General features: G+C 44.5%; 1 protein-coding gene across 4 annotated transcripts in view; it reads left to right on the forward strand.

Moving 5' to 3' along the window:
• The window catches only part of LOC121018559 (zinc finger protein 45), a 30960-nt gene extending 6567 nt beyond the window's left edge, over positions 1–24393 (forward strand). Inside the window, exons 2-8 of one of the 4 annotated variants that reach the window (XM_040457311.1) lie at positions 7858–8126; positions 9017–9170; positions 9263–9335; positions 11598–11648; positions 16046–16172; positions 17262–17357; positions 21839–24393. In XM_040457311.1, coding sequence (XP_040313245.1) covers positions 11634–11648; positions 16046–16172; positions 17262–17357; positions 21839–23673 — 2073 coding nt within the window. In that variant the 5' untranslated portion in view covers positions 7858–8126; positions 9017–9170; positions 9263–9335; positions 11598–11633 and the 3' untranslated portion in view covers positions 23674–24393. Of the gene's footprint in view, positions 1–7857; positions 8127–9016; positions 9171–9262; positions 9336–10625; positions 10799–11597; positions 11649–16045; positions 16173–17261; positions 17358–21838 lie in introns of those variants that run through there. The other 3 variants (XM_040457310.1, XM_040457313.1, XM_040457312.1) reach the window with 3 other exon arrangements.
• The last annotated feature ends 306 nt before the right edge of the window (positions 24394–24699 follow it).

Genomic DNA, 24699 nt, shown 5'->3' on the forward strand with positions numbered 1-24699 from the left:
CACTTGTCAGCCGCCCATGCCAGACCTGATTTGATTAGTTGTGGCTGAGGCCTGAACCTTTTTGTTTGTTTGTTTTGAAGTTCCTTCTGAGTCTACTATGCTGCCTGAGTTGAGAACCAAGGTCTGAGTAGTAGATGAGGCTCTGGGTGAAAATCTTGACCCTTCCGTAGGGCACTGGTTAATCATGAGCCAAGCTACTTCTCTGTGCTCCATGTTCTTTATCTGTGAAATGGGGATAATCATTGTCCCAATTTCTAGATTTGTGAAGATCAAATGACGTAGTGCATGTAAAGCTTTCATGTAAGTAGCGCCTTGGTAGGTAGTAGGTCAGTTGCTGTGTCAGTTGCTGGAACTATTACTGGGAGTATTTTTATGAATGGTGTGGGGTTTCCTTGTGGGTAAAATTAGGTGCTTAGAGTTGCTCTTGCAGTGCTTTCTGATTTTAACAAACCTTGATTCTAATCCTGTTGTTAGAACCCTAGAGAAAGAGAAGTCTGCAATTTGTGTTTACTTTCTTTAACTTTTTTGCTCTTAGGCAACAGGGCAGTCTGTTGTAGTTAGTAGAAAAGGTGGAGGTGAAAACCTCGAGTCCTGAATCTGATGGAAAATATCTGGAGGTTTGGTTGTTGTTTTTTTTTTTAATGTTTTATTTATTTTTGAGAGAGAGACACAGAGTACAAGGTCGGGGGGAGGCAGAGAGAGAGGGACACACAGAATCCACAGCAGGCTCCAGGCTCTGAGCTGTCAGCCCAGAGCTCCACGCAGGGTCAAACTCACGAACCGAACCGTGAGATTATGACCTGAGCCAAAGCCGGACGCTTAACTGACTGAGTCACCCAGGCACCCCTGGAAGGCGGTTTTTGACTGATACTACTCAAATAGTGACCCAGAAACCAATGGCATCAGCATCACCTGGGATATTGCTAAAAATGTAGATTCTCAGTCCAAATCCGTGATCTCCTGATTTAGAATTTCTGGGGTGAGACACAAGTACCTGTGCCTTCCCAGAGTCCCCCAGGTGATTCATGGAACATTAAAATCTGAGAGGCAATAAATAAATAAATAAATAAATAAATAAATAAATAAATAATCAATCAATCAATCTTAGAGGCACTGGTAGAGAGAACAGACTTGTGGCTTTTTAATAAAAACAATTTTGTTTCTCTCTGGCTGAATTCTGCATCCTTCAGATACCAGATAGCCACATGGCTCTCTCTCTCTCTCATGATTCAAGTCTCTGTTCAAATGTGGGAGAAGCCTCCATGACAGAAACTTATTCTGTAACGGCCCCTCCTTTCATCTCTTCTTTCTCTTTTAAAATGATCATATGGTTTTTATTGATTGATTTTTCAAATATCAAACCACCCGTGTAACAGGAATAAATCCCACTTGATCGTGGTGAATGACTTTTTAAATGTATTGTTGGATTTGGTTTGCTGATATATGCTGAGGATTTTTTGCATCTGTGTTCATCAGAGAGATCGGCCTGTAGTTCTCTCTTTTTTTGTGATGTCTTTGTCTGGTTTTAGTATTGGGGTAATGCTGTCCTAATAGAATAAACTTGGGAGCTTTCCTTCCTTTTCTGTTTTTTGTTTTTGTTTTTGTTTTTTTTGGAGTGGTTTGAGAAGAAGAAGTATTAACTCTTCTTTAGATGTTTAGTAGAATTCAGGGTGCCTGAGTGGCTCAGTTAGTTAGGCATTTGACTCTCGGTTTCAGCTCAGGTCTTGACCTCACGGTTTGTGGGTTCAAGCCCTGTGTCAGGCTCTGCTGACGGCATGGAGCCTGCATAAGATTATTTCTTTCCTTCTCTCTCTGCCCCTCCCACACTCTCTCCCAAAAATAAACATAAAAAAAAAAATGTTGAGTAGAATTCACCTGTGAAGCCTTCTAGTCCTGAACTTTTGTTTTTTGAGAGTTGGTTACTGATTCAATTTCTTTGCTGGTGATAGGTTTGTTCAAATGTTCTGTTTCTTTCTGTTTCAGTTTTGGTAGGCGATATGTTTCTAGGGGTTTGTCTATTTCTTCTGGGTTGTTCAATTTGTTGGCATATAGTTTTTCATAATATTCTCATATAATTGTTCATATTTCTGTGGTTTTGGCTATTTCTCTTGTGTCATTTGTGATTTTATTTGAGTCTTTTCCCCCACTTTTTTCTTTATAAGGCTGCTAGACATTTATCAATTTTATTGATTTTTTTTTCCAAAGAACCAGCTACTGGTTTTATTGATCAGTTGTTTTCTTTTTCCATCATTTAGTTCTACTCTGATCTTTAATATTTCCTTTCTTCTGCTGGTTTTAGGTTTTATTTGTTCTGTTTCTAGCTCCGTTAGATGTAAATCTAAGTTGTTTGAGATTTTTCTTGCTTTTTTAAAAAAAAATATATATATATTTTTACCATTTATTCATTTTTTGATAGAGACAGAGAGTGAGTGGGGGAGGGGTAGAGAGAGAGGGAGACAGAATCTGAAGCAAGCTCCAGGCTCTGAACTGAGAGCACAAAGCCCGATTCGGGGCTCGAATTCACGGACCGTGACATCATGACCTGAGCTGAAGTCGGAAGCTTAACTGACTGAGCCACCCAGGTGCCCCAGAGATTTTTCTTGCCTCCTGAGGTAGGCCTGTATTTCTTTAAACTTCCCTCTTGGGGGCGCCTGAGTGGCTCGGTGGGTTTAGTGTCCGACTTCGGCTTACGTCATGATCTCAGGGTTCATGGGTGCAAGCCCCATGTCGGGCTCTGTACTGAAAGCTCAGCCTGGAGCCTGGTTGGGATTCTATGTCTCCCTCTCTCTCTCTGCCCCTCCCCTGCTCACGCTCTGTCTCTCTCTCTCTCTCTCAGAAATAAATAAACATTAAAAAAAATTTTTTTTTTAAAAAGACTTTTAAACTTCCTCTTGAACTGCTTTTGCTGCATCCCAAAGGTTCTGAACAGTTGTGTTTCCATTTTCATTTGTTTGCATGTACTTTTGGATTTCTTCTTTTATTTCCTGTTTGACCCGTTCATTGTTCAGTAGCATGTTATTTAACCTCCCATGTATTTGTGGTCTTTCCAGGTTTTTCCTTGTGGTTGGCTTCTGGTTTCATAGAGTTGTGGTCAGAAAGATGCATGGTATGACTTACTGAATTTATTAAGGTTTGTTTTGTGGCCTTAAATCTGATCTCTTCTGGAGAATGTCCCACGTGCACTTGAAAAGAATGTGTATTCTGCTGTTTTAGGATAGAATGTTTTGAATATATCTGTTAAATCCATCTGTTCCAGTGTGTCATTCAATGCTATTGTTTCCTTGTTGATTTTCTGTTGGGATGATCTATTCATTGATGTAAGTAGGGTGTTAAAGTCCCCTAGTATTATTGTATTATTATGGATTAGTGTCTTTATGTTTGCTAATAACTGTTTTAGGTATTTAGGTACTTTCATATTGGGTGCATAAATATTTACAATTGTTATATTTTCTTGTAGGATTATCCCCTTTATTATTATACAGTATCCTTCTTTGTCCCTTGTTACAGTCTTTGTTTTAAAATCCATTTTGTATTTAGGGTATTGCAATTCCAGTTTTCTTTTGACATCCATTTGCATGATAAAGGTTTCTCCATCCCCTCACTTTTTAAAACATTAATTAATTATTTTTATTTTTTAAGTAAGCTTCATGCCCAGCATGGAGTCCAACGCAGGACTTGAACTCGTGACCCTGAGATCAGGACCTGAGCTGAGATAGTCAGACATTTAACCAACTGAGCCACCCAGGGGCTCCACCATCCCCTCACTTTCAGTCTGCAGGTGTCCCCTCACTTTCAGTGTTTAGGTGTCGGTCTCCTGTAAGCAGCATATAAATGGGTCTTATTTTTTTTAAAGCATTCTGTCACCCTGTGTCTTTTGATTGGAGCATTTAGTCCATTTACATTCAGAGTAGATATATATTTATTGCCATTTTATTACCTGTTTTGTTATTGTTTCTTAAGGTTTTCTCTGATCCTTTCATGTGTTTCTCCCTTTTGTGGTTTGGTCATTTTCTTTAGTGCTATATTTGGATTGCTCTCTCTTTATTCTTTGCATATTTATTAGTGGTTTTTCATTTGTGGTTACCATTAGGTTTGTATATGATCTCTTTTGCATATAGCAGTCTGTATTAAGTCGATGGCCTTTCATGTTTGAACCCATTCTTTTCTCTTCTCCTCCCCACGTTTTAGGTCTATGGTGTCATGTTTTACATCCTTTTCTTTTGTGAGCTCCTTTTTTTACTTTACCTTTATTTAACAGAAGTAGTCAATTTTTACTGCTTTTGTGTTCCTACCTTCTTACTGTCACTTTTGGTATTTCCTTTCCACTCAGAGAGTCCCCTTTAATGTTTCTTGCAGGGCTGGTTTAGTGCTCATGAACTTCTTTAGTGTTTGTCTGGAAACCTCCTTATCTCTCCTCCTGTCCTTTTTTTTGTTTTTAATTTTAGAGAGAGAGAGAGAATGTGGATGGGGGAGGGACAGAAAGAGAGGGGGAGAGAGAATCTTAAGCAGGTTCAGTCCCCTGTGGTGGGCTCCACGACCCTGAGATCATGACCTGAACCAAAATCCAGAGTTGGACGCTCAACCGACTGAGCCACCTAGGCGTGCCTCTCCTTCTATTCTGAATGACAACCTTGCCAGATAGAATATTCTTGGCTGTAGGTTTTCTCCAGTCAGCACGTTGAATATATAATGCCACTCCCTTCTGGCTTGGAAAATTTTTTCTTTTCTCTTCTTTTCTTTTCTTTTCTTTTCTTTTCTTTTCTTTTCTTTTCTCTTTTAAACTTTTAACGTTTATGTATTTTTGAGACAGAGAGAGACAGAGCATGAACAGGGGAGGAGCAGAGAGAGAGGGAGACACAGAATCCGAAGCAGGCTCCAGGCTCCGAGCCGCCAGCACAGAGCCCGACGCGGGGCTCGAACTCACAGACCGTGAGATCATGACCTGAGCCGAAGTTGGATGCTCAACCGGCTGAGCCACCCAGGTGCCCCTCTTTTCTTTTTTTAAAGTTTATTTATTTTGAGAGAGAGAAAGAGAGAGACAGAATCCGAAGCAGAGTCCACGAGGTCAGTGCAGAGCCCGACACGGGGCTTTGACCCACAAACTGTGAGATCATGACCTGAGCTGAGATCGAGAGTCAGATGCTTAACCAACTGAGCCACTCAGGTGCCCCGTGCTTGGACAATTTCTGCTGAAAATCCCTTGATAGCCTTATGGGGTTTCCCTTGTTCATAACTGTTCTTCATAACTGCTGCTTAAAAATTATTTTTTTAATTTTGTATGTTTTGCCATTTTAGTTACAACATGTCTTGGTATGGATCTGCTCTTGTTAATTTTGTTGGGCATTCTCTGTGCCTCCTGGTTCTGGATATCTGTTTCCTTCCCCAGATTAGGGAAGTTTTCAGCTATTATCTCTTCAAAGAAATTTTCTGCTCCCTTTTCTCTAATTCTGGGACGCCTATAATGCAAATGTTGCTAATGTTTGATGGAGTCCGTAGAGTTCCCTGAGTGTATTCTCGTTTTGCATGATTCTTTTTTCTCTCTTTTGTTCAGCTTGATTGCTTTCCATTACTCTTTTAGGTCATTAATTCGTTCCTCTGCTTCTTCCAGCCTGCTCTTCATTCCATCAAGCGTGTTTCTCGTTTCATTCATTGAGCCCTTAATCTCTATGTTATTCTTTATCTCTGTGATAATGGTCTTACTGAAGTCTTTCACTCTTTTCTCAAGTCCAATGAGTATCTTTATGATCATTCCTCTAAATTCTCCATTAGGCATGTTACTTGAATCTGTGTCACTTTTATCTCTGGCCATGGGCTTGTTCTGGTCTTTCGTTTGGAACAGATTCCTCCGTGTTCTCATTTTGTCTGGGTCTCTGCGCCTGTTTCTCGGTGTTAGGAGAGTCAGCTACATCTCCTGTAGTTGATGGTGATGGGCTCGAAGAAGAGGTCCTCCAGTTCGTGCAATGTAGTATCCTCTGTTTTCCCAGGGCCTGGTGCTTCTGGAGTGTCTCCAGTGTGTGCTGTGTGCACTCTGCTTGGTTTAAGCAAGAGTTTAAATTTAAAGAGTGTCAGTGCTGCTCTGGTTCCTGCAGGTGGCTCTGTGTTTATGCTAAGGGGCAGGGGATGAAAATGGCACCTGCCAGCTTCTTTGTTCCGGGAGGGCCGCTCCGTGAATGCTGCCTCTCTGGAACATACTCCGAGATGAGCTAATAGCCTCCCCACTGTGTGTGCCCCAGGCGCGCTTCAGATTGCTGTTTGCCACGTTGTGTGTCTGTGGTCTGGTTCTGTGCTGCCTTCTCTCCGAGAGCAGTCCCGGTGTCTCCCGGCTGTCCCCAAGCCAAGCCTGCTGACCTTTAATACTCCAGGCTTTCAGGGCGCCTGGGTGGCTCAGTCAGTTAGGCGTCCGACTTTGGCTCAGGTCGTGATCTTGTGGTTCATGGGTCTGGGCCCCCGTGGGGCTCTGTGCTGACAGCTCAGAGCCTGCAGCCTGCTTTCGGATTCTGTGTCTCCCTCTCTCTGCCCCTCCCATGCTTACTCACGATCTGTGTGTGTGTGTGTTTCTCTGTATCAAAAGCAAATAAACACTGAAACGAAACAAAACAAAAAAACCCCACCAGGCTTTCAGCCTCGCTGGTTGCAAGAATTCGGCTTCTCTTTCTTTCCAAGCCCACGGCTCTGGGGATTCATTGTCCCTGTGCGCTCCCCTGCGTGCCAGTCTGTCCCTCGCCTTCTGTGCAACTCAACCACTGAGGCCATCATCTGTTTCTCTCCAAAACTGCATCTCCACACTTCCTAACATCTTCAGCCGGGCTTCTCCTCCACCCTTAGTGGAGTTTGTGCTACCATTGTTCAGGTTGATTTCTGGGGTATTTAGGATGGTTTCGTAGTTACCTAGTTGTGTTTGTGGGAGGAGGCGAGCTTAGGGTCCTCCTGCTCCGCCCCCATCTCCCCCTCTCCAAGAAGGAGGTGATTCTTGACATGGCTCTCCTAACAGTGCTCTCTGGCCCCAGCCACTTCCCCCTCGAGTCTCTCTGCTGAAAGAGTAATCTGTTTCCAACACAGAAGGAATCTTTTTACCCTCCCTTCCTCAAGGCCTTTGCTGCTTTCCTGCTGAAATGCAGATAAAACTGGGACGCACCTCACCATAGTTTGCTTTTTATGTTTACTTTTGAGAGACGGGCAGAGTGTGAGCAGGGGAGGGGCAGTGAGCGAGGGAGACCCAGAATCCGAAGCAGGCTCCAGGCTCTGAGCTGTCAGCACGGGGCTTGAACCCACAAACCGTGAGATCATGACCTGAGCCGAAGTAAGACGTCTAAGCCACCTGAGCCACCCAGGCGCCCCACATCACCATAATTTGAATCCTGCTTACCTGCTTATCTGTTGCTGCCTCTTGTTTGTATTCACTCCCATCATAACATATGTTCCCATGAGGTTTTCCAGCGATTCTGCTTCTTTTTGGCTAACAGAACTCCATCGTCCCCCACAGCTCAGCGAAAGCCCTGTTTATGTAGGACCTGCTGTGTGGGCCGTGGGGCACCGGACCCTGTGCCCTACTCTGCCCTGTAGCAGTGTGTGATCACCAGACCGTGAGCAAGTTGGCACTGGGTAATTGTCTTCCTTTCAGGGAGGTTTCCCTGAGTGTTCAGTGAATTAATAAACTCAGTTATTTAATGAAGAGTTTATAAATTAGCCTGTCTAATGCTTAACTATGTAGGCAGTGGGTTGGTGGTTCTGAATGTTTTGATGGACACATTCTGTGGATTTTGTATCAGAAGTTCATGTAGGCACTGACTGTGAAGAGCAGACATCACCTTCTAAGACGGCGTTTAAGAAAATTCAGAGGCTCTTTTCCTTCCACAGATGACCTTGGTCTTGCAAATATCGTGAAAGAGCTGGAGGAAAAAGTTAGAAATAAAACCCCCACTCTCCAAATCCTCCCAACTGGGATCAGCCTCAGAATTTTACAACTCACAAAAAAATCTCAGACCAATGAGTCTTGTCTTCCGTGTGCCTCCGCCTGTCTGCCTGGTGGCAGGTTCATTCGTCAAGACACTGACTCTGACTGCTGAGTGACTCCTGAGCAGTTTCTGTTACAAGCGCTGTTTCAGGTGCTTGAGCTGTAAAGCTGGGTAGGTGTTAATGACGAGGTTGATTTACCGATTATGTTCCTCCCCCCCATACGTGATGGAAAGATCTCCCCACGGAGCCCTCTTAACGAACAGAAGTTGTTGGGCAAGCAGTCAGAACCAAGTGAATCACAAATCCCGAAAGGGTATTTCTTCCAGGATTAGGAAGTCTTCCACTGCCCTTTTCCATACTAGCGTTCTCGTATCTAAAGATGGCGCAGTCACTAATAGTAGTTAACAAATTGTCCAGCAGTGAACCAGCAATATAACCTGAGTACTTTCAGTTTCCACCCTCCCAGAATCAGAATCCTACCCTGAGAGCTACAAGGAGAACTTGTATTCAGGCCACCAGTGTGGTTGGGTGGGTCGTTCTCTGCCTGGGGGCTCTCGCCTGGAAGAGGAGTGGTCTCTGGAATCTAGCCCACGCACTGCTCAGCAAACAGTGCTCAGCTGCATCCACCCTGAGGAAAGGGGTGGGGGGTGGGGGGTCCTTGACGGTTCCATGTAAAGCGGCTATATGGGTAACCCGTATTGAATGTTTTAGCTGCAGACTCTGTTTCAAATGTTTGATGTATAGTCACGTAGGCTGAGTACCCTTCCCCTGGGGTTGGTAGTATTATTGTTGTCATTATCATTATTGTTTCCAATTTATAGATTGGAATTTGAGGCACAAAGTAGTAGCAAGTTGGGGATGCCACTGTTCCCGTCCTGGTCGTCTGATTCCAGAGCCTACGCCCTTCACGACTCTGTTCTCTTCTCCCTCAACTAGATCCTGTGGCTTCAGAGTCCTCCCCCCGTTTCTGTGTCTATCATCCCCAGCTCTCAGGCTCTCGTGTCCCTTTCTGTGAGACCTTAGAGTCCCGTCTGCTTGTTTTTGTCTTTACAAACCACAGAGGGACAAGACCTAGAATGCTGGTTCTGGGGTGAGAGGTGGATTCCGACTCCGCCCCTGCATCTTGACCTTACCAAGCCTCAGCTTCCTCGTCTGCTAAATAGGAGCGACTGTCCTCATCATCATCGTTGATCGAGAACTTCCTAAAATGCCAGGTACAAAGCCAAGGGCATTGCATGGATCCGCTTATTTATTCTCCCACAATACTCCTATGACTGAAATTTTGTTTTTATCTCCTTGTTAATAGCTGAGGATGGGCTCAGACATGTAGGTGATTGGACCAAAGTCACACGACTTGTACAAGAGTAGCTTCCTCACAGGTACGTGGGTAGCACCTCGGTGAAACTGCGCGTGCCAAGCGCTCTTTCAGGTCCCTGACGTGTACTCGGCGCCCATGTAATGTCACACATTGCCATTTTTTTTTTTTCAACGTTTTATTTATTTTTTTTGGGACAGAGAGAGACAGAGCATGAACGGGCGAGGGGCAGAGAGAGAGGGAGACACAGAATCAGAAACAGGCTCCAGGCTCTGAGCCATCAGCCCAGAGCCCGACGCGGGGCTCGAACTCACGGACCGCGAGATCGTGACCTGGCTGAAGTCGGACGCTCAACCGACTGCGCCACCCAGGCGCCCCTCCATTTTTGTTGTTTTTAACCATTTTCTACGATTACTGTAGCTTGTGAGTTCGAATGGCCTATTGATTGCCTAACTGTAGTTAAACGAATCTTGCAGGGTCATAGGCTTTTATTAATTTGTCTTCCGTCTTCATGATAGTTTGTACATATATATATATATATGTATGTATGTATTTTAATTTATTTTCAGAGAGGGAGAACATGAGCAGGGGAGGGGCAGAGAGAGAAGGAGAGAGAGAGAACCCCAAGCAGGCTCCGAGCGGTCAGCACAGAGCTCGATACAGGGCTCAAACCCGAGAACGTGAGCTCACGACCTGAGTCGAAACCAAGAATGGGACGCTTTAACTGATTGAGCTGCACAGACGCCCCTTGATATGGAGTCCTTTTTAAGGCCCTACTGTTAAACAGAGTAAACTTTACAAGATCTCATATCTTTCAAAAAACAGTCGTCCATAAAAACAAAACAGTTGTCTGCATAGTCAAATTCACAGAGAGAAAGTAGAATAGTGGTTACCAAGGGTAGAGGGGAGGCGTGATGGGGAGCTGCTGTTTAATGGATACAGAGTTTAGTTGAGGATGGTGAAAAAATTCTTGAGTTGGATGGTGGTGCTGGTTCACAACAAGAGGAATGCATGTAATGAACTGTACAGTACTTTAAAATGGTTTAAAATGGTAAATTTGGTGTTATGTATATTTTACACAGGGAAAAAAGTCATCCACATAATCTTAAATATTATTGCAAAGACATCGTGTTAAGAATGACCGACCAAGATGGGGCGCCCGGGTGGCTCAGTCAGTTGAGCATCCGACTTCAGCTCAGGTCATGATCTCGTGGTTTGTGGGTTCGAGCCCCACGTCAGGCTCTGTGCTGACAGCTCAGAGCCTGGAGCCTGCTTCGGAGTCTGTGTCTCTCTCTCTCTCTCTCTCTCTCTCTCTCTCTCTCTCTCTGCCCCTCCCCCACTCATGCTCTGTGTCTCTCTGTCTCAGAAATAAATAAACATTAAAAAAAAAATGAAAATAAATCAATAAATAAAAAAAGAATGACCGACCAAGAGAGAATACCATATTTCAGAGGTTACAGCTGGTTTTCATAGGACAGAACAACAGCCTCTAAAGACACCATTGATAGAAACCATTTATGAGGACAGGTGTTTTTTTGTTTTTTTTAATGTTTTTGTTTATTTTTGACAGAGACAGTGTGCGAGTGGGGGAGGGGCAGAGAGAGAGGGAGACACAGAATCCGAAGCAGGCTCCAGGCTCTGAGCCGTCAGCCCAGAGCCTGACGCGGGGCTCGAACTCACGGACCGCGAGATCATGACCTGAGCCACAATTGGATGCTTAACCGACTGACCCACCCAGGTGCTTTGGGGACAGGTTTTATGTTAGCGAATATTACCTGCTTTTCTGCAGCTACTGAGAAATAAGGTACTCTGAAAGGGTTCTGTGTGCTTTGTGCCTGCTGGTTTAATTCTTAAAACAGTCCTGTGAGGTAGGCATTGTTAATCCCTCCATTTTTGCAGGTGAAGGAATTCAGGCACGGAGATATTAATAATTTGTTCCACATTTCACAACCAATAAGTAGCAGTACCATGAGCCTAAAACATTTGGCCCCAGAGACTGCTCTCTTAACTTGACTGTCAATTTCCACCTTCCCTAGGATCAGATTCATACCCTGAGAGTGACAAGGAGAACTTATATTAGGACCACCGTGTGTGCTTAGGTGGTTGTCCGTTGTGCAGGGGCTCTCGGCTGAGGGGGTGAGTGGTCTCTGGAATCCACCCCATGCTCTGCTCATCGAGCCCCCTGAGGAAATGGTGCTTTTGCAAGTCCATGTAAAGCATGAAACCTAGGTAGTGATGTATGTTAGCCATATGGGTTAGCAACAGTCTTGGCCAGACTCTGATGGTTTTGTTTTCTCCTTCCTCTTCCCTTTTTTTGCCTTCTCAGGACTCAGCCCTTCCCTAGAAGTAGAAGGAGGACAAAATGACCAAGTTCAAGGTGAGTTGGGCTTCCTTTCTAGATTTGAAATTACTGTCTCATTTCTCAATGATTAGTTGCATCCTTGAAAACAATAGATTAATAGGCATTTCAAAACCTCTTCTGTGCCAGAGGATCACTACTTCCTACTTTGGTGTGGTTTAATTTTTTTTTAATGTTATTTATTCTTGAGAGACAGCAAGCCACGGAGGGGCAGAGAGAGAGAGAGAGACAGGATGCGAAGCAGGCTCCACGTTGTCAGTGCAGAGCCCAGCGTGGGACTCAAACTCACGAACTGCCAGATCATGATCTGAGCTCAAGTTGTATGTTTAACTGACGGAGCCACCCAGGAGCTGCTAATACAGTTTAATTTTTGTTGTTTTATTTTATCTTTCATAATTTCACGAATAAAATAGAGGAGAAAAGTGAATAGCAGTGAAAAAAGCCTCCCTAATTTTACTACTATTTTCCTTATAAAAGCTGTTTTCATTTTCCCGTGTCCTTTCCCTCTTAGGCATTGGTAACTGTATATATATTTTTTTAATTATTATTTTTTTTTAACATTTATTTATTTATTTTTGAGACAGAGAGAGACAGAGCATGAATGGGGGAGGGTCAGAGAGAGAGGGAGACACAGAATCTGAAACAGGCTCCAGGCTCTGAGCTGTCCGCACAGAGCCTGACGCGGGGCTCGAACTCACAGACCGCGAGATCATCACCTGAGCCGAAGTCGGACGCTTAACTGACCGAGCCACCCAGGCGCCCTGGTAACTGTATATTTTTAATAGTTACATAAAAATTCTCAAATTATGCCTTTTCTAATTAATACAAATATATTTTCTACATTTATTTTATTTTATTTTATTTTTTTTACATTTAGTTATTTTTGAGAGACAGAGCACAAGTGGGGGAGGGGCAGACAAAGAGGGAGACACAGGATCCAAAGCAGGCTCCAGGCTCTGAGCTGTCAGCACAGAGCCTTATGCGGGACTCGAACCCACGAACTGTGAGATCATGACCTGAGCCAAAGTCGGACGCTTAACCGACTGAGCCACCCAGGTGCCCCTATTTCCTACATTTTTAATGGCTACATTATATTTCCTTATATTGATGTAGTCTGTGTGTATGTCTCATAACTTTTACCCCATTCACGGACATTCAGGTAGTTAAGAATTTTTACTATTTTATTTATTTTAATGTTTTATTTATTTTTGAGAGAGAGTGCAAGTCGGGGAGGGGCAGAGAGAGAGGGAGACAGGATCCCAAGCAGTGAGCAGTGACAGCAGTGAGCCTGATGTGGGGCTTGAACTCATGAACCGTCAGATCATGGCCTGAGCCAAAGTTGGATGCTCAACCGACTGAGCCACCCAGGCGCTCCCAGAATTTTTACTATTTCAAAGGACATTGTTATGATGAGCACCAGCTATTGGACAGAAGTGCCGAATCACTGTATCATACACCTGAGACTAATATTACACTGTATGTTAACTAACTGGAATTTAACAAAAATTTAAAAAAATGAAAACTAGGAAAGTAAAATTATAATAAATTCTGATTTTGACATACTTAAAAAAGAACATTGTAGTAACAGTTGGCCTAACATAAACCATTTTCCTCAAAAAGGAATTTTGAGGGGTTTGCCATTTGTTGTTCTTAATGTTTTTAGGAATGTAAATTGAAAAAGTACCTTTGATAGGCAAAATCCTCAGGGATATTGTATGTAGAATACTCAGATATGACAGTGCAACCAGGTATAACTGATGCTTTGCACAGAGAGAACATTCTTCCATATTTTCCCATAAGAAAGCTAGATACTTGGGGCGTCTGGGTAGCTCAGTCAGTTAAGCATCCAACTTCAGCTCAGGTCATGATATTGCTGTTCACGAGTTCAAGCCCCACGTCGGGCTCTGCTGACAGCTCAGAGCCTGGAGCCTGCTTCGGATTCTATGTCTCCCTCTCTTTCTACCACAACCCTGCTCACGCTCTGTCTCTCTGTTTCTCAAAAATAAATAAACATTTAAAAAAATTAAAAAAAAAGAAAACTAGATTCTTTCTCATCCATGTCTGAATCCTGTCATGAACATGTTTTATTTACTGATTTATATTTTTTTATTTGGGTATTGATTGATTTTTATCGAAGTAATAATGTGCTTTTTTTCCCCTCCCTCTTTTTTTTTTTTTTTTTAATTTTTTTTTTTCAACGTTTATTTATTTTTTTTGGGGACAGAGAGAGACAGAGCATGAACGGGGGAGGGGCAGAGAGAGAGGGAGACACAGAATCGGAAACAGGCTCCAGGCTCTGAGCCATCAGCCCAGAGCCTGACGCGGGGCTCGAACTCAACGGACCGCGAGATCGTGACCTGGCTGAAGTCGGGCGCTTAACTGACTGCACCACCCAGGCGCCCCTCCCCTCCCTCTTTTTTATTCTTTTCAGTTTTTTATTTAAATTTTAGTTAGAATAGTGTTGGTTTCAGAAGTAGAATTCAGTGATTGATCACTTACATACCACACCCAGTGCCTTTCCCAACAAGTGTCCTCCTGTACCCATCACCCATCCAGCCCATCCCCCTCCCACCTCCCTCCATCAACTCTCAGTGTGTTCTCTATCTTGAAGAGTCTTTTATGGTTTGTTTCTTCCTCTTTTTCCTTTTTTCCCCCCTCCCATATGTTCATCTGTTTTGTTTCTTAAATTCCACATATGCGTGGAATCATATGGTATTTGTCTTTCTGCTACTTACTTACTAGCATAATACCCTCTGGCTCCATCCGCCTCATTGCAAATGGCAAGATTTCATTCTTTTTGATGGCTCAGTAGTATTCCATTAGAAGGTACTTAATTTTATAAAGTCCAGTAACACAGGGAGACGTTCCAGATGCTTTTCTTACTGCGTTTAGCTTCCGACTGACCTTAAGAGGCAGTACTTTGTCTCCTCTGCATTTTAATTACAGAGACACAGGATTGTAGAATTTCAGAAAACGGTTTAAGTTCACACAGGAAAGCAAAGGTCTAACTGATCCAAAAAGACTCCGTGGATTTTTATTTGGATAAAGAGGGAGGCAAGGGCAAATAATTCTCCAGTCAGGGTCTTGGTCCTTCTACGTGCACTTGGTTGCCCTATGCATGGAAGACAGCACAGATAATACTGCCTCTACATGGTCACTCTTCAGAGGCTCCTTCTTTAGGATCTCTGATGCTCATTCAGGACGCTTGGATGTGCAGGGCTCCGGCGATGAACACACAATTCTCATATGAAAAGTTAAGACGGGGGGTGCCTGGGTGGCTCAGTCGGTTAATTGTCCAACTTTGGCTCAGGTCATGATCCCAAGACTTGTAACTTCAAACCCCGAGTCAGACCCTGTACTGACAGCTCACAGCCCGGAGCCTGCTTCGGATTCTGTGTCTCCCTCTCTCTCTGCCCCTCCCCTGCCCTCATGCTGTCTTGCTGTCACTCAAAAATAAATAAACATTAAAAATTAAAAAAAAATTAAAGTTAAGACAGTACCGTACATCAGCAATTCTTGACCGTGGGTGATCTTTGCCCCCAGGCAGTGTCTGGAAACATTTCTGGTGTCAGCACTTGAGGGAGGCTTCTGGCTTCCGGTGCATAGAAGCCCGGGATGCTGGTAAACATCCTGTGGTGTGTGAGACAGGCCCCCGCCCCAACAACAAACATTATGTGGCCCAAAATGTGTGTCGTGTCAAGGTCGAGAAACCATGCAGTGCACGAAGCTACACAAGAACAATAGCAAAACGTGGGTGACAGTATTTAAATATGTTTAAAAAAAAAAAAAGCTTCAAATCTCTAATAGAAATTTTGCAGTCATAAAGTAAAACTCTGGTTGGACTATGAGCAAAGAACATTAACTGGCAATGTACTGAAGCAAAAAGTAAAGATGGCCAGTAAATATATGAAAATACGATAGCTCGTTAATTACCGAATTAGTACGAAAAGAACAAGTTGCTTTTTGCTGATCAAATTTCTTAGGACTCAGAAACACTGGTTATATTCAGTGTTGCGTATGATGTGGAGAATCAGGGATATTTATATTCTCTTGGGGGAAGCGTAAAATACGGAGAAAGTTGAAAAGAAAACCTGGCGTCGTACATAGTAGTTTTGAAGTGGCGTATTCTTCAACACTGCAATTTTTACTTCTTGGAACTTATCCTAGGAAAAGAATTAGATGGGAGGCTAGGATTTATGGTAAAGGTTGTTCTTTTCAGTATTCATTTTGAAAAGAAAAGAATGCCAGGTAAGACAGTATGTATTATTTGAAATGTTTAATCAGATAGTAGTGAAGATCTGTGGTCTCTGAAAATCTGGAACCACTTTGTACCCACCCTTTCCAGTTTTCTCAGTGCTCTTCCTCTGAGTGGCCATCGGGCGCAAGATTGAGCTTATGTGTGCTTGATGTTGTAGGAGGCGGTGACGTTCAAGGACGTAGCTGTGGTCTTCACCGAGGAGGAGCTGGGGCTGCTTGACCCCGCCCAGAAGAAGCTGTATGGAGACGTGATGCTGGAGAACTTCCGGAACCTACTCTCTCTGGGTGAGGACAGGTGCTCTGTGACTGAATGTCACCCCCTCTGTGTGGTTTATTTACCCTCCGATGTGTGGGGCTTGGGAGCTCTTGACCTGGTTTCCAGTGTTCTAATCAGCATAAGACGCAGAGAGGGCATTTTTCTGGTCTTCCCCCCCGCCCCCCCCCGGCCCCCAACAAAGTTTGTGTTTTGTACATGAGCCATAAATTGACGCCTGACTGCTGTATCCACATTTTTGGCTTTTCTCCAGTTGTGGTCATTTCCAATTAGTGGGTCATGACACATATTTAGGGTATTGTACCAGCATTTTTAAAGTTTATTTATTTATTTTGAGTGACAGAGCGTGAGTGGGGGAGGGGCCAAGAGAGAGGGGGACAGAGAATCCCAAGCAGGCTCTGGGCTGTCACACAGAGCCTGATGCGGGGCTTCAACTCACGAACCGTGAGATCATGACCTGAGCCAAAAACAAAGAGTCAGGCGCTTAATTGACTGAGCCACCCAGGCTCCCCTATACCAGTATTTTTAATGAAATACAATAGGATAGGGCACCTGGGTGGCTCAGTCAGTTAAGCATCAGACTTTGGCTCAGGTCATGATCTCACAGTCTGTGGATTCAAGCCCCGTGTTGGGCTCTGTGCTGACAGCTCAGAGCCTGGAGCCTGTTTCAGATTCTGTGTCCCCCTCTCTTTCTGCCCCTCCCCTGCTCACACTCTGTCTCTTTCTCTGTCTCTCTCCAAAATAAGTAAACATTAAAAAAAATTAAAAAGAAAAAAGAACTACAATAGGGTAGAAAACGTCAGAGCCCTTGGCAATAACTACACATTGCAGCAGCAAAAACCACAGCCAGTTGCTGAAAATTGTGTGAGCAGTGGCGGAAAAAATCTGAAGAAAACAGACATTTTTTTACCCCAGTAGTTCACACTTAGATCTACATATCCTGGATTTTTGCAATAAAATGTCGTCCTCTGATGCATCATAATTAACAGTTTGGAAAACACTAATTCTGATGTCCTAAACATGGTGTGGTGAAAACGCATGTGTTGTGATTTTGGCCTCTACTATATTAATTTAAAATGTTTGTCCTTGCCTTTCCACAGGGCACCAACCCTTCACACCAGATGCAGTACCCCAGTTCAAGAGGGGAGGAAGGCTTTGGATGATAAAGGCAGCAACCCAGAGCCACGGCTCCTCAGGTGAGAGCCATGCGGCTCAGTCTGTCACGTCTCTTGTCACCTCCACAGCTCTGGAGCGGGTCGCGGTCAGTGCCTTGTCTCTGAATTTCTGCAGCAATTTTTAGCACTCTCCCTCTCTCCTTTGCTCATTTAGAGTTGTTCTCCACTGGAAGTGACTCTTTTTTATTTTTATTGTAGAGAGAACGAGAGCAGGGGAGAGGGGCAGACAGAAAGAACCTTAAGCAGGCTCCATGCTCCACACGGAGCCTGACACGAGGCTCCACCCCACGACCCTGGTATCATGACCTGAGCTGAAATCAAGAGTCAGGTGCTCAAGTGGACGGAGCCCCCCAGGAGCCCCTCGAAGTGATTCTTTTGCATGTTTGTCAGGTCTTGTCAGGCCTCTGCTTGAACCTCTGGTAGCTTCTTACCTGATTCAGAGTAGAATCCAAGTACTTACAGTGACTTCTGATGTCCCACCTGTCTGCTCCTTGCTCATCCTCCATCCCTCTGCAGACGTGACCTGTCGCTTTCCCCCATGCCTGTCTGTTCCGTCCAGTTTTGTCGCTCTGCTATGCTACCCGTGGCCCGGCCTCGTCACCCTCTACCTGTTCTCCCTTCTGTCATCCTCTTGGCCCCTCCCTTACTTCGCGTAAGTCCTTCTCAAATCCTAACATCATAAGAAAGACCTTCCGTGACCACTGTGTTCCTGACCCCTTCTTCTTCCCCCGTTCTCCTTTCCCTTACCCCGACTGATTTGGTGTCTAGGCATTGATCACCGCTTACCATATTAACATATAGTTTTGCTTCGCTCACTCTATTCTCACTAGAATGTAATTATCAGGAGAGAAGAAATTCTGTTGCCTTTATTGCTATATCCTCAGTGTGTAGATCAGACTTGGCAGAGGACAGGTGTGCTATAAATATTTGTTGTGTGAATGAATGAGCTGATAATAATGGACTTTTTCCCATTAGTCGTGGACGTACTTAAAGGGTGTTAAACAGAAATGTGTGGTGAAGGCATCGTCTGGAACAGCCCGTGATTATCGTGATTATCTAATCGAATGTAATTGATTAGGTCCTTTTAGATATGTGTAGATTTGTATCCATTAAACCATATCCGATGACAGCTTAACTTTGCACTTGTAACCACAGTGAATATCATTTCAGCTCTGTGGCTTTCCTGCGGGTTTTAGTAGTGGATCCTACTGTCTGAGTGAAGAACCACTTTTTAGAATGAAGAATCTGATAGCCACTTTTGAGGCAGGTCTCCTATTCAGGAAAGTATCAGGTATTAACTAGCTTTCAAGTTAGTCTTTCCCTTCGTCGGTTTTCCTCATGGCAACCATCAACCTCATCCAAACAGTTAAAGAAAACAATGTCACCCACCAGTATCCCTGTGTGTGTGTGTGTGTGTGTGTGTGTGTGTGTGTAGTTCTAACATGCATTTTATCCAGAGAAACCTTTACTTACAAAGCACTTTTAATATTTTACCATTCTGCTAATGCTGGTCATAAGCCACTAAATTTATTTCAGACTCACTGAGTCCAACCTGTAGCTTGTAAAACAGTGGTGTTGTCCATACAGGAACATGTTTCTGTATCCATCAGTTTGACAGCCTGCTTTCGGAGTCATTATTCCCGAGGCTCTAAATATTGACTCCTCCTATATGAAGAAGGAAAAGTTTTACACACATAGGAAGAGATTACAAAAATTCAGAAGGGGGTGCCTCGGTGGCTCAGTCCGTTGAGCATCTGACTCTTGATGTTGGCTCAGGTCATGATCTCACAGTTTGTGAGTTCAAACCCCATGTCGGGTTCTGCACTGACAGTGTGGAGCCTGCTTGGGATTCTCTCTCCCTCTCTCTCTGCCCCTCCCCCTCGTGTGTGTGTGCTTGTGCCTTCTCTCTCTCAAAAATAGATAAGTAAACATTGAAAAAAATTTTTTCACAAGCAATTGATCCATAGGCCCCACGGCCGCTTGTATGCCTTATGCTTTTTTTTTTTTTTTACTTCTTTCCTCTCAAGCGATTCTTGCCATGATTTTATGATCAACATGATTTTATCATCAGCAACATCCACTTAGGTTAGCCCTGCCTCTGGTGAAGCCTTTCAGCTTCCCAGCAAAGTTGCTGCTTCCATTCCTGTTATGGGTAACTTCCTTGAAAACGCTCTTTTACTTTTGTAACAGAGCTCAGACTCTCGCAAAGAAGTCAGACTGGGGCTTATTTGTGTGTTCAACATGTACTTATGGAACGCTGCCATCTGGGAGTGCTGATAAAGCAACGAATGATCTGAGTGCTCGTCCTGGTGGATATTGCATTCAGGTGGGAGAAGACATAAAACGATAAAGGGCATAGATAGTGCATCTGATGTAATACGTGCCACGTAAAAACAACACAGGGTAAGGTGAATGCCGAGAAAGTTGCTGGGGGTGTCAAGGGATAGGGAGAATTTCCTGCTGGATGCTGGATGGTGAAAGAGGCCTCACTGATGAGGTGTTATTTGAAGAGAGAGCTGAAAAGAAGTAGGTAGCAAGCTCTATAGTTTATTGACGGAACAGAGTCCCAAGGAGAACATAGCTCTTCCTGACTGATCCTGACGTGGAGAATTCACGCCATGCCCTGCTCCTTCTCACAGGTTCTTGCTCTGTTCTAAAAGATGAGCATCTCAGGGGAACCTGGTGGCTCAGTCAGTTAAGTGTCCGACTTCAGCTCACGTCATGGTCTTATGGCTTGTGGGTTCGAGCCCCGCATCGGACTGTGTGTTGACAGCCCAGAGCCTGGAGCCTGCTTCGGATTCTGTGTGTGTGTGTGTCTCTCTCTCTGCCCCTCCTCTGTTCACACTCTGTCTCTCTCTCTCTCTCAAAAAAATAAATAAATATTAAAAAAATTTTTTTTAATGAATGAAAATAAAAGATGAGCTTCTGATTTTCCACTCTTTTTTTTCCCCCCGAGGTGATGGGAACTTTATTGCTATGAGGTTTTAGAATAATGTATGTTAGTACCGTAAACCTCTTCCCCAATTGCTGTCCTGAAGGACGTTTTCCTGCTTATACTCCTGAATTTCAGGCACTTGGGTGATAAGATCTGTTCTCCCAAACACCTGTCTTTCCAACCAACCCAGTACATCAAGGCTTCTAACATGGAATAAAGTCCAATGAAATAATTTGAAGCAAAGGTTTTTCAGATGTGTTTTCGGCACATCTTCTGATCGTCTGTCTGTGAGGGTCCTGCTGGACATTTTGAGCATTCGGTCAGATGTGCATACAGTAGGCAGAATTATGTGGAGACTATTTATCGGACACCTGGTTTAGCAAAGAAGAGAAAGCTTTTAGGTGGGTGCAGCTTCGTCTTTGGAAAGATTCCCTGGGAAGTGTTTTTCTTGATCTGCAATCACCAAATTTCTAACCTGTTTCTCACATATAAAACTTAGTATGATTCTAAGTGGAATCATACTACATACTACATATCTCATTAAGGTGTAGTGAATAGGAGCCTGGCGGACCACCTCTAGGTTTTCGATGATAAAAATGGCAGGGTGTCACAGAATTTGAATCTGGAGTTCTCTCTTGTCCAGCAAGAGAGCGGACGCAGACTTGAATATGAGAGAGGCTAATGTCCGGGAGGAGACAAGCGTCCCGAGTAAGGGTCCTTGTTCCGTATTTATTAGGATCGGAAGGCTTACAAGTGTGATGGACATGCAGAAAGCGACGGTGAAACATTAACTCGTGTGTGAGAGAAAGGGAGTTTCAGAGGTATGAAGTGTTAGGGGTTGGGGTTAAGACAAATCAGAGTCCTGGTGCCGAGCAGACAGCCGTTTACTGCAGGCACCAGGCACCGTGTCTGTTTATCTTAAATTTCTAGGGGCCAAGACAAATAGAGCATGCTGCCTCAGGGCTAACAAGGCATTTTTCTCACCAGTTAGCTCTGGGCACTTCCACCTGGTGGCGGCTTTCCACTCTATGCTTTGTTTTACTTCATGATAAATCCTGGGCACTTCTGCCCTGCCGTGGCGGCTTTCTGCCTCTAACTGTTCCTCTACCTGTTCTTAGACACTTGCATCCTTTGGGAGCGGCTTTCCGCTCTATGCTTTGTTCTGTGCTTGGCTTTTTCACCCTGTGGCAGCTTTCCACCTCAACCTTGTTAACCCATTGGTGCAAGCTCAGGGAATCCTTAAACTTATTCCCTACAGTGTGGCGCCTGGGTGGCTCGGTCGGTTAAGTGTCCCACTTTGGCTCAGGTCATGATCTCACGGTTCATGAGTTTGAGCCCCGCATCGGGCTCACTGCTCTCAGCACAGAGACTGCTTGGGATCCTCTGTCCTCCTCCCACCCCTTCCCTGCTCCCGCTCTCTCTCAAAAATGAAGAAACATTTTTAAAAAACGGTACCTTCTCCTGGTTCATGTTAAGCCTTCGGGTGTGGGCCTTAAGTTTATAACCTTGGTACCTCTGACCAAAGCATTTAAGGTGCCCCATCTCTAAATTCTCTTTATCCTTTTAGGAGACAGGAATCTAAATGATGCGGAGACTCTTCAGGAAATTGGATTAAAGTACCTGCCACATGAAGAGCTTTTCTGCTCGCAAATCTGGCAACAGGTTACAAAGGAGTTAATCCAGAGCCAAGGTGCCATGGTAAATATCCAAGGAACTGGCTCTCAGCTGGAAAAACAGGGTGATGCACTCTATAAAGATGGGGAGTTTGGTAAAGGCTTTAATCAGACTTCGTGTCTTCAAATTCACCACAGAGACCTCGCAGGAGGAAACCCCTATAAGGGGGGAGAGTGTGAGAGTGGTTTCATTGAGCACTCTCATCTTCAGACTCACCAGACAGCCCATGTGGGAGAGAAGCCCTATAAATGTGAAAAATGTGGAAACACCTTCCGCCGACTTTCAAGCCTTGAAGCCCATCAGAGAGTCCACAGCAGGGAGAAATCGTACAAACACGATACATCGCGTAAGGGTCTCAGACAGAGGTCACATCTTCGCCATCCGCAGAGAGCCCCCCCTGGAGAGAATCCACACAAGTACGAGGAGTGTGGGAGGAGCGTCCGGAGAAGCTCCCAGTGTCAAGCTCCTCTGATAGTCCGCACGTTGGAGAAACCTTATAAATGTGAGGAGTGCGGGCAGAGCTTCAGTCAGGGCTCGTATCTTCAAGTCCACCAGAGAGTCCACGTGGGAAAGAAACCCTATAGATGTGAAGAGTGTGGGAAGGGCTTCAGTTGGCGTTCGCGACTGCAGGCTCACCAGCGAATCCACACAGGAGAGAAACCATACAAATGCGAGGCCTGTGGCAAGGGCTTTAGTTACAGCTCACACCTTAACATCCATTGTCGAATCCACACAGGAGAGAAACCCTATAAATGTGCAGAGTGTGGGAAAGGCTTCAGTGTGGGCTCACACCTTCAGGCCCATCAGGTCAGCCACACTGGAGAGAAACCTTACAAATGCGAGGAGTGTGGGAAGGGTTTCTGTCGGGCCTCAAATCTTCTGGACCATCAGAGAGGCCACACTGGTGAGAAACCATATCAGTGTGATGCCTGTGGAAAGGGCTTCAGTCGTAGCTCGGATTTTAACATTCACTTTAGAGTCCATACGGGAGAGAAACCCTATAAATGTGAGGAGTGTGGGAAAGGCTTCAGTCAGGCCTCAAATCTTCTGGCCCATCAAAGAGGCCACACTGGAGAAAAACCATACAAGTGTGGTACATGTGGGAAGGGCTTCAGCCGGAGTTCAGATCTTAACGTTCATTGTAGAATCCACACGGGAGAGAAACCCTATAAATGTGAGAAGTGTGGTAAGGCCTTCAGTCAGTTCTCGAGTCTTCAAGTGCACCAGAGAGTCCACACTGGAGAGAAACCGTATCAGTGTGCGGAGTGTGGGAAGGGCTTCAGCGTGGGTTCACAGCTCCAAGCCCATCAGAGGTGCCACACTGGAGAGAAGCCGTACCAATGTGAGGAGTGTGGGAAAGGATTCTGTCGGGCCTCGAATTTTCTGGCTCATCGTGGCGTCCACACGGGAGAGAAACCGTACCGGTGTGACGTGTGCGGTAAGCGCTTCAGACAGAGATCCTATCTTCAAGCCCACCAGAGGGTCCACACTGGGGAGAAACCATACAAGTGTGAGGAGTGCGGGAAGGTCTTCAGTTGGAGCTCATACCTTCAAGCCCATCAGAGAGTCCACACTGGAGAGAAACCATACAAGTGTGAGGAGTGCGGGAAGGGGTTCAGTTGGAGCTCAAGCCTTATAATTCATCAGCGAGTGCATGCTGACGATGAGGGTGATAAAGACTTTCCCACCTCGGAGGATTCACGCAGGAAGGAAGCTCCAGAAAAGTGATAATGTTTTCATACCTCAAATGGGTGCTGAAACAATCCCGTTACCAGACCTGTCATAGGAGACAAAACATTTGTTTAAAGAGAGTCAGTATTTCAGCCGGAGCTCCACATGTCCCAGTGGTTGGGTGACCACATAGCAGAGAAGCCTCATGAGAACGGAGACTTAAGCAAGGGCTTCATTTAGAACGTTGACACGTACCAGATGTGACACAGAGGAGAGGCGTAGGAGGGATGAGTCCGTCTTCCGCTAGAATATAAGCTCCAGGAGAGTAGAGATGCATCGGCTGCCAAATCTATTCAGCCTTTCAGTGCCTCACACGTTGTAGGTGTTCAGTAACGTTCAATCAGTGTAGGGAGAAGAGTCATCGTTGAGATTTTTTCTTCGGTTCGTCTCGCAAAATGTCTATGAGATGTACTTAGAAGAGGAAATCTGCAAGGCTTAGAGGACATGTAAATTAGGCACGTGGGCTCATTTCCCCAACCCTGCAGGTCCTGTGAACTGGTGTTTCTCAACCTGTCAGGAGGTCCAAAAATCAATTCAGTGGGTTGTAACCAGCACTTATGTGTGCGGATACTTTATTGAGGTATAATTTGCATGCAGTAACATGCATAAATCTCAAGTTTACAGCTTCCTGAAGTTTTGCAAATGTATAACACTTGTGTAATCCTCACCCAAATTGATGTGTGCAGTATTTCTATTAAACCAGACTGTTTCCTTGTGTGCATTTCTAGTCATTCCCACCTCCGGTGGCGACAAGGATGGTTTTTATACCTCACGTTGGTAGAGGCTGTTCTTGGACTTCCTGTGGCTTCAGTATATACTCTTTTATGTCTGGATTCTTTGGATCAAACATGATCATCAAACATGAAAGCAAAGTTGAAAAAATTCAGTATCCATGAGAAAAATTCCTCAGGGAGATAAGAGCCTTCTATGAAAATTCTACAAGTTAGCATTCTTTAAATTTTTTTTTTAATGTTTATTTATTTCTGAGACAGAGACAGAGCATGAGCAGGGGAGGGACAGAGA

The sequence above is a fragment of the Herpailurus yagouaroundi genome, unplaced genomic scaffold (genome assembly GCF_014898765.1).
Source record: "Herpailurus yagouaroundi ecotype Mexico unplaced genomic scaffold, PumYag 220, whole genome shotgun sequence".
NCBI classification, from domain to species: Eukaryota; Metazoa; Chordata; class Mammalia; order Carnivora; family Felidae; genus Herpailurus; species Herpailurus yagouaroundi.